We start from the raw sequence: 12,817 nt of genomic DNA, 5'->3' as shown, positions 1-12,817 counted from the left end.
CACTGCCATTCTCATAGTTCAGAAACCACCCCTTGGCCTTTTCCAACCAACAGGTCCAGTCTCACTGGAAATGCTGAAAACACATTTCTGCCATCTTTTTCGTGGGAAGTGCTGGCAACACTTATAATGCAGAATAGAAGAAGAAGGTGCAGTGGCAAGTTTTGCCAACCGTCCTTGTGCCTGCAGTCCCGCGCATGCCACGGGATACTGGGTGCCAGTTCTCAGCATGTGCTGTCGAGTGGTGCACCTGGGAGAGGGGAATGCAGCATCGCATTTATGCCCTAATTAATTAATGAACATGGGCTGTAAGGCTCGCACCATTATCACTAAAGGAAAGTTACATTCACCTGAGACATGCTTAGTCCAAGGGAGGGAAGGACACGCTCTTGCTTACTGACGACCTGTACGTGTTTTTGACAAGGGAGCAGAGGGAGGGGATGAAAGCAACGTTTAAGAGCTCAGCCTCTCCTCACTGGGGCTTAAATGAAACTGTGAGCTGATTCCACCTGTCCCGGAATACTGTGCCTAGCTTTGCTTCCTTTCCTCTCTCTGCAGCCCAGGGATGAAGCAGAGGGTAGGCTGGCGGATGGCAAAACCCTCCCGGCCCTTTATGCTCCCTCCCCTGAGGTCCCAAACCAAGAGTGAAGCTCTTCCTACCTGGTAGAGCTCAGTGGCGGTGCAGTGAGTGGCCAAGGTCTTTACAGGCTCAAGGTCATCTTCATCACTGCTCAGCTTCAGGTCGTCCTCAAGCATCCTACAAAAAAAGCAGGGTGATGTTCATGTTAGAAAGTGTCTTTTCTAAATCATCCTCAGATACATCTTGCTATGAGGATAAAATATTGGAGCTACAATCTGACAGCTGCAATTCTGTCAAAGGTGCAGAGGAAACCAAGATTCTTTCAGCTAATTAGATATTTGAGCACTTATATTTATGTCATACTCCGCACACATCTTCCCTCTCTACCTTCCCCTAAATCAAGGGGGAAAAAAGGACTATTTCAGCATCTCCAGAGATGACTAGAGTCTATATATTTTTACTACTGAAAGTGTAATAAATGTACTGATCAATCACTGTGGAGTGGAACATGACACTAGATCTCTACAGGAAAACATGTTCTGCATCTCCCATGAAAGAATTGGGCCAGGGTAACAGCCCCAAGCTCGAGAGGCTGTTGTTGTAGTCTGCTGGGGCTCTCTGGATGACAGAGGCAGAAGGCCCAGTGACCTTCTACTGCCTCACAGAGCCCTCTGCACCGTGGCAGCTCTGTGGCCACAAAATACCTGAGTGAGAAATGGCTAGTTCTTAACCTTTTGATATATGACCGATTGCTTCCTGTAAAATTTGATCCAAGAGATGTAAGCCCTTGATGTGGATGAGAAATCTTTCTCTCTTAATGCAAGGCACTTGAAAAATACGTGTTTTCTACGGTGTCACCAGTTCTGTCCCCAAACTCAAGCCACACCAGGAAGAGTGACTTATTATCTTAAAATTCCAGATACACACAGTCTTCAAAGTCCAATCGGTATTAGTATTTCTATGTATTCAGTACAACTTTAGACCTTGTTCCCAGCCTTCAAACAGAAGGCAGTCCCAGTCTCCCTGGATGGATGACCATTTTCTGAGCGTGCTTTGCTCTTTCTTGCTTCCAGATGCTGAATCAGGCTCATCTCCCAGGCTAGAATTTTCTTTTCAACTCTGAAATTCCTATTTTGCTTCCATAGCTCAGCCAGATCCCACCTTCTCCACAAAAGCTTTCGAGAAAAAATCTCCACCTCCAAAAGTACACCTTTTTCTTCTTCCTCAGCCCCAGTTCCAGCTGGATCACAGCATGGCCTTCTCCACCGAGTGTCTCCACACCAGTCCCTCATCCCTGAATGGGCTGCAGTTGCCACTTATTCACTTCTGTCTTCCCAGAAATGATACAGTCCACCACCCTCATTTTGCAGATAAGGGAAGAAAGACTCAGAGATGCCAAGTGCTTTGTGCCAGGTCACACAGATAGATGTATCTTTTCTAGAAGTGAAGCCAGAAGACAAAAGGCAACTTCTAATTTGATAAATTAGGGAATACATTATTTTAGAAGTTATGTTCAAATGTTGGAAAGAGGTTCAGTTCAGTATGGGTATCCACTCTTAAATCTCTGAAGAAGGCATGGCTCCCCCACTTTCATGCTCAGCCACATAAGACCAGGATATGTTCCCTGAGGTCTGAGAACCAAAGACTGATATAAAGATTGATTGGTGGGAAGGGTAGGTGTTAGAGTTGGTTTCAGATGAACTAAACTTGCAGGATTTATGACTGCCCTTCATGAGACTAATGGATGTTTTGAAGATCTTAGAGAAGAAGACAAAATGTATTTTCCCATTTCTTTTGCAGTCATGGGCCAATGACTGTGAACAAATAATTCTTCATAACACATTGTGGAAAATGAAGACTGTATGATTCTCATAAGCTACAGAACTCAGATATTTTAAAACTACCTATGCTGGTCATAAAGGGTTTCATTTTCCATGTGTGTGTATGTGTGTGTGTCTCTGTGTATCTCAATACAGGTAGGCAATGTCTACAGTTAATTTCCATAGAAGTGATAGAAGTGTTGAGCAAAACAAATTATCAACAATTCATTCCACTCAGAAGATCCATTTATGTGTCAGGAAAGTGCTAAGTATTTGACCAGAAGCTTGTAATTTGGACCCTATGAAGGAGGGACTATCATTAGCCCCATCTTCCAGACTGAAACACTGAGGCTTAGAAAGGCAAGGAACCTCTCATGATCACACAGTGAGGAAATCATGGAGGCCAACATGGAGCTTAGACCATCTCCAGCCAGAACTCCAGAGTATATAATGTCTTCCTAGAAGGTGTAATTTACAAAGGATGGTATATTAAATACAATCAACAGCAACAACAAAAAACCCACAAAACATATTGACATGGAGTCAAGATATTTGGATTCAACTGCTGGCTAATCATAAACTGCTATCTTGCGAAAATCATTTACTGTCTCTGAACCTCATCTGTGTCTCTCATGTGTTAAATGGGATGGTAATTACGCTCATTGATGGGGTGGACATAGTGTCCATAGTGGACATAATGTCAACTAAAGCAGGTGAAATGTTTTATGAAAGTGCAGAGTGAATGCAGGGTATCATAAGTTTGTAACTATGTCATCACAGTTAGAAATAATGTACACCATTAACACCACTAACAATCACAAGCAAAGCCTTTGTGAGACTTTGTTCTCATCTTCATTTGCTGAACAGTCTGAAGGTAAGCTTCATGGTAACCCATGCTGACTCAGGCAATGTCTCACAAAGTCTCAAAGTTGAACACAGAAATGGGTTTATGGTCTTCGGACTACTCTTCAGTTATTTCACCCTTCAACCAACTCTGTGTGATTCTAGCATGGAAATGAAAGGCCTTCCAATGTAAAATTTTGGAAATAGGCAAACAATCTCCATAGCGATTGACATTAAACACCCCCCCAAGCAACAAGCTGGGTATGGATTTGGTTATTAATAAATGCCAATTTGATGCATATATTCAAGTCCCGGTAAACACAAGTCAAGAAGTAACTAGGAAGGCAAACCACCATTCGTTATCTCTGGAGGTGTTAGGCATTCATTTCATTCTGCTCCTTCACTGACCTATTAAGCTTTATTCTTGAATATACATGTACTTGTTTGCCTTTCTCTCCATAGCTAATACTGAACATTACTCTAGGGAAAGAGGAGGATTATGAAAGATTTTGGATTTAATTATTATAACAGCACCATTCACACCCACTGCAGTTAAGGTAGTCTCAGCAGAAAAAAATGGTAAGTTATTTTCACGAGGTTACAAGCTCCATAGACAAATTCATCACACACTGGGTAACCCACGATGTGAGAAAATCATGTTTACATGTATGCCTGTGTGTGTAATCTTAAAAAATGACAATCATTCTTCTGCTTTTCAAAGAGATGAAAACTGAACAAAGCCTCCTTAGTGACTTTAGATATTTGTTAGGGATCTAGTAGTTCACGGTGCATGTCTTTGCACGAAAATGCTCTGGTTTTTATTTTCACCACGACTTACAATTTCTATATTATTAAGAAGTAAAATGGCCCCCAAAACTATGTCAACAAAACCAAGTCCTTGTCCTGAAGAGATGACCCTATAGAATCTCCAATAATGAAATTTGGGGCATATGAGAGAGAACGAGCAAAGAAAACACTGCAGGGGCCTAGGGAAGGAAGGGAGAATTGTGCCCATGGTCATCTCTTTTCCCAACTCTCTGGGTCTTGAACTGAACCTGGTGACTTCAGAGGGCTCTTTGCACTGGGACAATGCAGGACACAATGCTGCAGCAGACTCTATGTGAATTATAACCATAAAATCATATAGTGGAACGCTCGGGTGATTATGAAGAGGGAAAAAACAGAAGGCTTGAAACATTACTAAAGATGGTTCTATGGCAATGGAGCCTTCAGTTGGGTTTGCTCTCTTCAACTAGTTAGTCCAACTCTTCGAATCTCAATTTTCTCATGTATTAAAATGAGCGACAATAATATGTTACTCTGGAGAGTTTGGGAAGGATCAGAAAAAGCAAATTTGTACAGATTGCCTAGGAGTCAGCATACGTAGCTACTGTTGGCATCCTGGTCATTATTGCTATTGCTGTCATTATTACTACCCAAGAAACAGTGCTTTACAGGTTGGAACAATAACACAAAAGGCTCTGTTGGTGACCCAAAGACTGGCAGAGGAACCAACGATCAAGCGTCACTGGATGCCCAATGAGGCATGGTTCTAAGATCCTTAAGGAGTTTGGAAAGTTTCAGTTCTCATTTATTCTTCAAGAATGTTCTAAACTCATCATGGCTGTTTTGAGTTTCCTGAGATCCTCCCAGAGTGCTTAAGATGCCCCCAGAGATTTGAAAGCCCATCATAACATGAAACACACAGTTCCAAGTGAGAGTTTAAAAAAAAATGAGCGGTCCTGATACCTTTCTCCTTCTATCTGTGGGGTGACCTGCTGATCCAGAGAAATGAGCCAAAGATGGCCTGCACTGGAAGCTTCTCTTTGGGCTTGCCATTCTCAGGAGGCATTTCTAATATACACCTGGATCTAACCTTTTATAAAAAGCAGGGCTTCAGAGGCTGTTGGTTGATTTAGAATCCTTGCTCAGAAGCAACCTTCAGAGCCCTGAATGTGTATGTTGAAAGCCTATAGAGTGCCTTTTCACGATAACAAAATGGTGTCCCTCTGGGCAGCCAGATCGCCACATGCATCACTTGATATGGGCTGGACTCCAACTTTCAAGTATCCACGGAAAGAGCTGCAATGCTGGTGACCTACAGTCTGACAGACCATGACTCCTACAGTTGGATGTTCCTGGAAGGGTTATCGAATTTACCTTGTCACCCAGCGGAGCTATCCACAACATCCTCAACACATGGCCAGAAGCCATTGTCTGGAGGGTAGCAGGCCATGCCCTTCTACTGTTCAGGAGCTTTAATTGTTGGAGAGTTCTGCCACTTGGGAATTGCCCTGTGCTTTCTCGGAGCTTCCATGAGGGAGACTGAGTCTTATTCTCTGTAGTCCACACTAGGAGCCTGGACTTGGAATGGTGTTGGGGACAGAGCCAGTGCTGCTGTCTACATTGTGCGGTGGCAGGGTTGGGGATGGAGGTGGGGGCTGGGGGTGCAGCTTTTCTCAGGTTTTAGGCTCTAAACAAAAATTAGGAATCATCTTATTGTTGGCCCTCTACTAGAACAGTGACTTAGCCCTACTGACTCCTTAAAGGGCACTTCTTCTTCATAAAGTAGGCTGGGAGGAATGAAACATGACTGGTTTAGAATTACTCAGGGAATTATATATTTTCCTACCTAGTGTGATGTAGTCTCTGTAGTACTGCATCATTTGTTCGTAAGCAAGGCAGGAGATGAGGAAGAGGCAGTGATATTTTTCAAAGCACTCATTCTGTTTCCCTGAGGTAAGGGTGCTCAGGCTTTTTTTTCCTTGGGAGAAGCTGCATTTAATTTTATCAAGGTTTTAACTTAAAAGTCTGCTTCCATGACCAGCCCGCTGGGAATCCTGGAAAATCCCAGTTTGGGGGCCATGATAGTGAAAAATAGTTTGAAAATCTGGACCATATTCTAGAGGGCTAAATCTCCCAAGACCTGTCAGGTGGGGCCCTCTAGCCCAGTGCCACTCAGTGAGCCCACAGCCTGGGTCTAAACTAGATTGTGCTCCCTTCCATGGACATGAAGATCTGAGAAAGATCTGTAACTTCTGTAACTGATGGCCTGTAAGGGTTACCTAAAATGAGCACCCCATAAAGTTAGTCTGCTTCTTTATTGTGAGAACTGGGAGTTCCTTGAGGAATGATATGGTCCAGGAGTTGGCAAACTGAGGCCCTCAATCCAAACCAGCCCTCCCTTGTTTCTTAAATGGCCCCTGGGTTAAGAATGGTGTTTACCTTTTTAAACAGTCGAGAAAAACAACATCAAAAGAAGAATGATATCTCATGACATATGAAAATAATATGGAATTTAAATTTCATTATCCATAAATGCAGTTGTATTGGAACATGGCCACGCCCCTTCATTTGCATATTTACTGGGGTTTCATGCTATGATGGCTGCATTCTGTAGTTGTAACAGAGAACACATCACCCAAAAAAACCAAAATATTTACTCTCTGAGCCTTTACATACAAAATTTGTGGACCCCCCTGCTTGAAGTAAATGGTTTTCAAACCCTACTCTCTTCAATTAAAGACTCTTTCCCCTGCCCAGTGGAATCTTACAAGGAAATCTGAAAAAAAAAAGAGAATAAGGTTGTACTGTTTTCATCATAGCCAGGTTGGGTTGGTGGGAACATCTGGAGTGCCCCCAGTGATTAGAGGAACACAGTGTGAAAACAACTCAGCTACTTGAGTCTTATTTTGGGGAGTAATTCTGGCTTCATGGATACTGGATAGAATTTAGTTTGAGAACCTAAATTTTATTTATATAACCTCTCCAAACCTTGATTTACTTCCCTGTGCAATGGGAATGAAACAATATGTCTCTTGGAGATCCGGAAATGCCCACCAGTCACTTTGGGCAGAATGCTGAGTACTAAAAGGCAATAGTAGGAAAAAGAAAAGAATAAATATTCTTTTTCTAGATGTACCTGGGGTACATGTAGATTTATATCTATACTGTACACATAAGCCAAAGCTAATAGTGTGAGCTTTGATATATATGACTATTGACTTGTAACAACTGTATCTCTTCAACATTGGACTTCTTAGAATTGATCACATAAATTCAGCATCATACCAATTTTCTGCTGCATGGTCATTATTTTGAATTTGATTTTCATTTTCTTGGTATATTTCTCTGGGTTATATAATTTTCCCAATGCGGGAACTCAAGTTATCATGCAAATGACAAACTGCCTAATAGAATTCAGATGGTTTTCAATCATGTCACACACAGTATAACACCACTGTATCATTTTTCAGGGGTGTGTTTGTGTAAAAACATCTAACAGTAGATTGCCCCAGAGAAGACCATAGCCCAGTGAACCCACCTGGACCTGAAATCAAATGTTGAGATAATTTCAAAGGAGAAAAGAGAATCTTTTGCCTTAAAAAAATATCTCAAGCGTGGATCTTAATATTTGAAATTGCCCTCTTCAGTAGGACCATACAAGTCATCTTGAATGAACTTTCTTTGGGTCATACTGGGCAACAGAGTAATCCTAGTGGATTAATAGGGATTCACCCAAGACCATCTACTGGGCCAATATTTGTGGGTGAGACACAGCTCTTTAAGGACACAGGCTGTAGAGTTGGTCTGTGCTGATTTGAAATCCAGCCCTAGAACTTAATGAGTGTAGACTTGGGCAAGTTACTGAACTCAGAGCTTCAGTAAAATGGAGCCAATAATAGTACCTAGTTCAGAGGGTCGGTATGAGGACTGCATGTGTTTATGTACGTGAAATGGTTGGCAAGCATTCAGTAATGACTGTTACTGTCATTATTACTTGTCCTGACTGTGCTTGAAATATAGTTGTGGGGAAGGAACCAGGAGTAGAACACGGTCCCTCCCTTAATAAGTTTGCCCTTTAGCAAGGACAAAGGCTTCATAAACAAACAATGACAATGTTGTCATTCAATGCTACACAGAGAGGCTGGTGAAGCTACAAGGAAGCAGTGATCTTCAGGCCATGCCTTGAAGACAGAATGAACAGCCAGGCTAGTAAGAAAGGAAAGAGCAGTCTAAGGAGAACAGAGGTACCGAAAGACTTGAGGTTTCAAGATGAGTGGGCCACTTGGTTTGATTGGAGTACACTACATGTGGGTGCCACTGAAAAGGGTGCGGGGAATCTAAGGAGGTAGGCTGGGATGAGACTTTTTCCAAAGAATGGGGAGTGGGACGACCAAAGTTTTTAGGTGGGGGTGGCGGGGTTGGGGAGAGCACGGAAAGTCAGAAGAGATCTCTGAGAGCAGAGAGGATGAAGAGAAGAGACAAGAGTCTAGAGACAGGTCAGAAAGAGAATCAACTGAATCAGGGTGCTGATGGTTGTGACATTGACTGTGGTCACTGCACTGGGACCTCGGCTCCCTGGTTGAAGGGTGTCTCTCTCTGGCATTCAACCTTCCTTGCTGGACACATACCTGGTGAGCTCCATTCCTAATTGATAAGGAAACACTGACTTCTGGCCATGAAGACTTCCTTCAGCTTTTTAGAATGACCAGAGCTGATTAGAGAGAAGAAATCCCTGTGGTTACCTCCAAAATACCTCCCTGCCCCCAATCACAGAGGCTGCTTCATTACTTCTCCCTGTATATCAGCTCCTAATTATTAATGGATTAAGTAAAAAACTCCTTTATCAAGCTGGTCCATTAATCTTTATCTATGGAAACTCTTCAAAACGACGGAAATACTAAGTTGCTGTAAAGTGCACTACAAACTGTGCCTGCTGATAGACACTGTGCCTCACATGAAGGTCAGTGGGGACAAGGACTGATTCTTGGATCCAAGACATGGCGCCATTATCAGCTGCTGGTAGCACACAGCACTTGAGCTCAGAGTGCCTGAAACTCTTCTTCAGACCCATTTCATGAGCAAATCCTCTCCAGAAGGTCTCTTTACCTGAACTGACACAGCAGGTAGGATGATGTCCTTTATGCTGCTGCATAAAGAATTCACATCTTCCTTCATTTGCACAATGGTCACACCTGGCAATTTAGGCCCAACTCGAACGTCGACTGGCATCATTGCTCCATTTTTTAGGAAAACCCCACCTGATTTCTACGCTCTGCACTTTTTGTCACATCAAAAGGTAACCCCCCCACCCCCCACACACTTTGGTTTAGGGTAGGAGGAAGAATTATCTTACGGCCCACACTGATGGTGTTTCCATCTTATAACATGTTACAGTTGGAAAGATTTTCTTGAGCACATGGAGCTCAGGGCCCAGTGAGCATTCCTTCTGGCAAGCATCAGTACCACCTGTCACACATGCACACACAAGCCAGGCCACAGCTAAGGCCAAGGCCAGAGTGATTCAACTGGTGAAGACACAGTGATTTACTTGCCGATTCAGACCATTTCGTACTCATGTAATGAGAGAGAGGAAGTCTTGCCAATGGTGCCGGCTTTACCTGATCCTTGTCCCCAACACCAGAAAAGACCACAGCAAAGCAGAAGCTATCGTATGACAGCAGAGGGAGTGGGGGGGTATTCTGTTATCGAGGAACTGATTCCAGGTTTCAGTGAAGGGGTTGTGTAGGCCGCGGGTCTGTTCTGGCAAGGGTGCAACAGAATGTTCTCTACCTCATCAAAACTAGGAAGATGATGGGAAATGGTTTCATGACAGCCTCCCCCAAGAGAAAGGGGGCAAGTGGCAGATGGCCTTGAAGTATATCTCAGGAGCTTCTTGTCCTACCCTCTTTTGAGAGGATCACTGGGTTTTTTGCCAAGACTCCACTGAGCTGTGGTTTAAGCCTTGGCCTGCGTGGCCTGTGTGGTCACCTGCATGGTGTCTGTGGTGCTGTGGGAGGGCTATTCCCCCCCTGCCACCAGACACCCCAGTCAGTCAAGAATGACTCCTCCCGGGAGCTGCTTTTCAGATTCTGGTGCCAGGCTGAACATTCTCATTCTGATGTTTCATGTCAAATGTGCTGCCACATTTAAGTTCTAGCAAAGGCTCGTGGTATCATTACCATAAACACATATAACAATGGCTAATGGACTTGTTTCACTGCTCAGAGTGATGAATGTAAGCTAAGCTAGCCATAGCTCGAGTCCAAGGAAACACATCTACAGGAACTAGCCAATATTCAGAGTCCTGGGAGACCAGCAGCTTCCCTCTCTGTAAAGCCCTCTACTTGCATATGACTCTTGAGCACAGTGATGGGCTCAGTGTCAGTGTTGAATCTTCCCTACAGACAGACAAGCCCAGGTTCAAACCTCCCCAGCTGTAGCTGTGTCATCTTTGACCAGATCCCTTGAACTTCCAAGTGCCTAGATGAATAATAGTACCATCTTCACAGATTCTGTAATAATTAAATGTAAGAACTCACGTCAAGTCTCTAGCACACAGAAATCAGCCAATCTTTATCATCTGTTCTGGTTACTGACTCAAGACAGTTAGCCTAGATTATCTGAGACATATCAGGTGTCATTTTATTTGAAAACAAGAAAAACCAGAGAAACATGTCCTTGTATTACAGCAAAAGTTACCAGAAGGAACAGAACTGTACCTTCACCACAGATAGCTTTTGCAGGCTGAAAGTAGAACAATTTTGTGAGTACAGAGCTTTTATTAATATTGTCATATCGATATATTCAAATCTGGAATGTTTAAATCTACATAAAATGCAACTGGACCACATATCTATCCAAAATATTAATCTATCAGATTCTAGGAGTGCATTAACAGCTTGATATTGAGAAATCTATTAATATGCTACTTCATGCCATCCACAAATAAAATGATAAAAACCATATGGTCATTGTGAGTCCCAAAATATACTTGATAACACTTCATCCCCATTGCTGACCTGGGTCCTTTAAAACCGAGGTAGAGAAGGGGTACATCCTTTCTGGATAAGGAATATGTAAAGGAAAAGTATCAATCTAGAGGTAGGTTTTAAGTAGGGAGGGAGGTTAGATCAATTTTTAAACATGTATTTTAAAGCAAAAATGGAATCACAGATGACTATGTTTCAAGTATTTCTAAAAGTCTGTATTAATATCAATTCACTGGGTAGACAGAAGGAATACAAACAGACTAATATCATCCAATGAAACCATTTGTTCTGATAATTACTCCAATTTAAGCAGTTCTGAGGCACCACATATGGTTTTCCACAAGGGATTCTTTCCATGTAAGTAAAAACAAAATTAGATAGTGACACAAAAAACCTCAGTTTCCACTTCCACATTTCATAAAGTATTAATCCTTTCAAAATACATCAGCAGTTTATTGACATTCACATCTGCCAGCAAGCCTTACAAATGTAGAGATGCTGGGTAACAGGACTGAAAACCTGATCCTATTGTTTGAACAAAATGAGAATTGTCTTAGAAGGGGCTCCGCAATGTCTGGGCATATATTTTCCCTAAGAAACATGCATATCCTCCAGGAATTCAACATTTATGTTGATGCACTTGGCTGCAGAGCCGATCCAGCACTGGCTCTAATACAGAGGAATTTTCTGAACATTTTGAGTAATGGGACTGAAAGAATTCAATGGCTCCTTCTGTGCATGTTAAATGAGTTGCATGATATATTTAGCTTTTGTGGAAAACTTGTTTACACTATAAATTACAGCACACGGCACAATCACATTGATGCAGAAAGCCAGCCATGTTGAGTCATTTTGGCCATCTCTCTCCAAATTTTGACTTGGTGCAAATGAATTCATTGTGGCTCATCGACACACTGCGAGTGTTTCCTAACCCTGGGACCCTGCTGAATGCAGGTTAAGGCCCTCATCTGAGCACTGCCTTTGATCCAAAAAGCGGAGCTGTATTTCTAAGAAAGGAGGATTCTCAAAATAGGGGAGGGCCCACTGTTGACAACTGAGTGACATCAAACTCGGTTGTTATGTACTACCATTCCTTGATGGGTCAGAAGGGATTGGCTTTCTAATTAGAAACACAGAAATAAGCAAGATGCCTATTGATTCAGAGCACTGATAAATCCAATCTCCTAAGAGTCAGCATGATATAAAGGAAAGAGCAAAGACTTAGGAGTTGGATGGACTAGAGGTCCAGTCTGAGCTCTTGCGGTTACTAACTGTGCAAATCTAGACCAACCGGTTGACCTCTCTGGCCCTCTGTTGTTTATCTCTAGAAGGAGACTGCTGATGCATACTTCACTTGGTTGTTGTGAACAGTAACTTAAATAACATGTGAAAAGAGTATGATGGTGAATGCTTAATAAATCCTACTACTTCTATTATTGCTGATGTTTTAATAGAATCCTACTAAATAAATCCTACTACTTCTATTATTAATAGAATTCTACTACCTCTACTACTTAATAAATCCTACTACTTCTATTATTGCTGATGTAAGTATGAATGGGAGACAAGTCTGAGAACAATACATTCAGAAGCAGCGTTAAAGGAATCACCACAGCAGAGTGCCTGGGTGGTTCAGTCTTGATTTCAGCTGAGGCCATGACCTCAGGGTCCTGAGATCAAGCCCAGTGTTGGGCTCTTTGCTCAGTGGGGAGTCTGTTGAGGAGTCTTTCCCTCTCCCTCTGCCCCTTCCCCACTCTAAAATAAATAAATAAATCTTAAAAAAAAATAAAGAATCACTACAG

General features: G+C 42.5%; 1 protein-coding gene across 7 annotated transcripts in view; it reads right to left on the bottom strand.

Annotated features, from left to right (window-relative positions):
- The window catches only part of AFF2 (AF4/FMR2 family member 2), a 465,338-nt gene that overhangs the window by 98,118 nt on the left and 354,403 nt on the right, over nt 1–12,817 (bottom strand). For all 7 annotated transcript variants that reach the window (XM_044234980.1, XM_044234982.1, XM_044234984.1 and 4 more), the window contains one exon: nt 658–754. In XM_044234980.1, the coding sequence (XP_044090915.1) occupies nt 658–754 (97 nt within the window). The remainder of the gene's footprint in view (nt 1–657; nt 755–12,817) is intronic.

Source organism: Neovison vison, chromosome X (assembly GCF_020171115.1).
Source record: "Neovison vison isolate M4711 chromosome X, ASM_NN_V1, whole genome shotgun sequence".
Taxonomy (NCBI): Eukaryota; Metazoa; Chordata; class Mammalia; order Carnivora; family Mustelidae; genus Neogale; species Neogale vison.
This window is presented reverse-complemented; position numbering and strand designations above follow the sequence as displayed.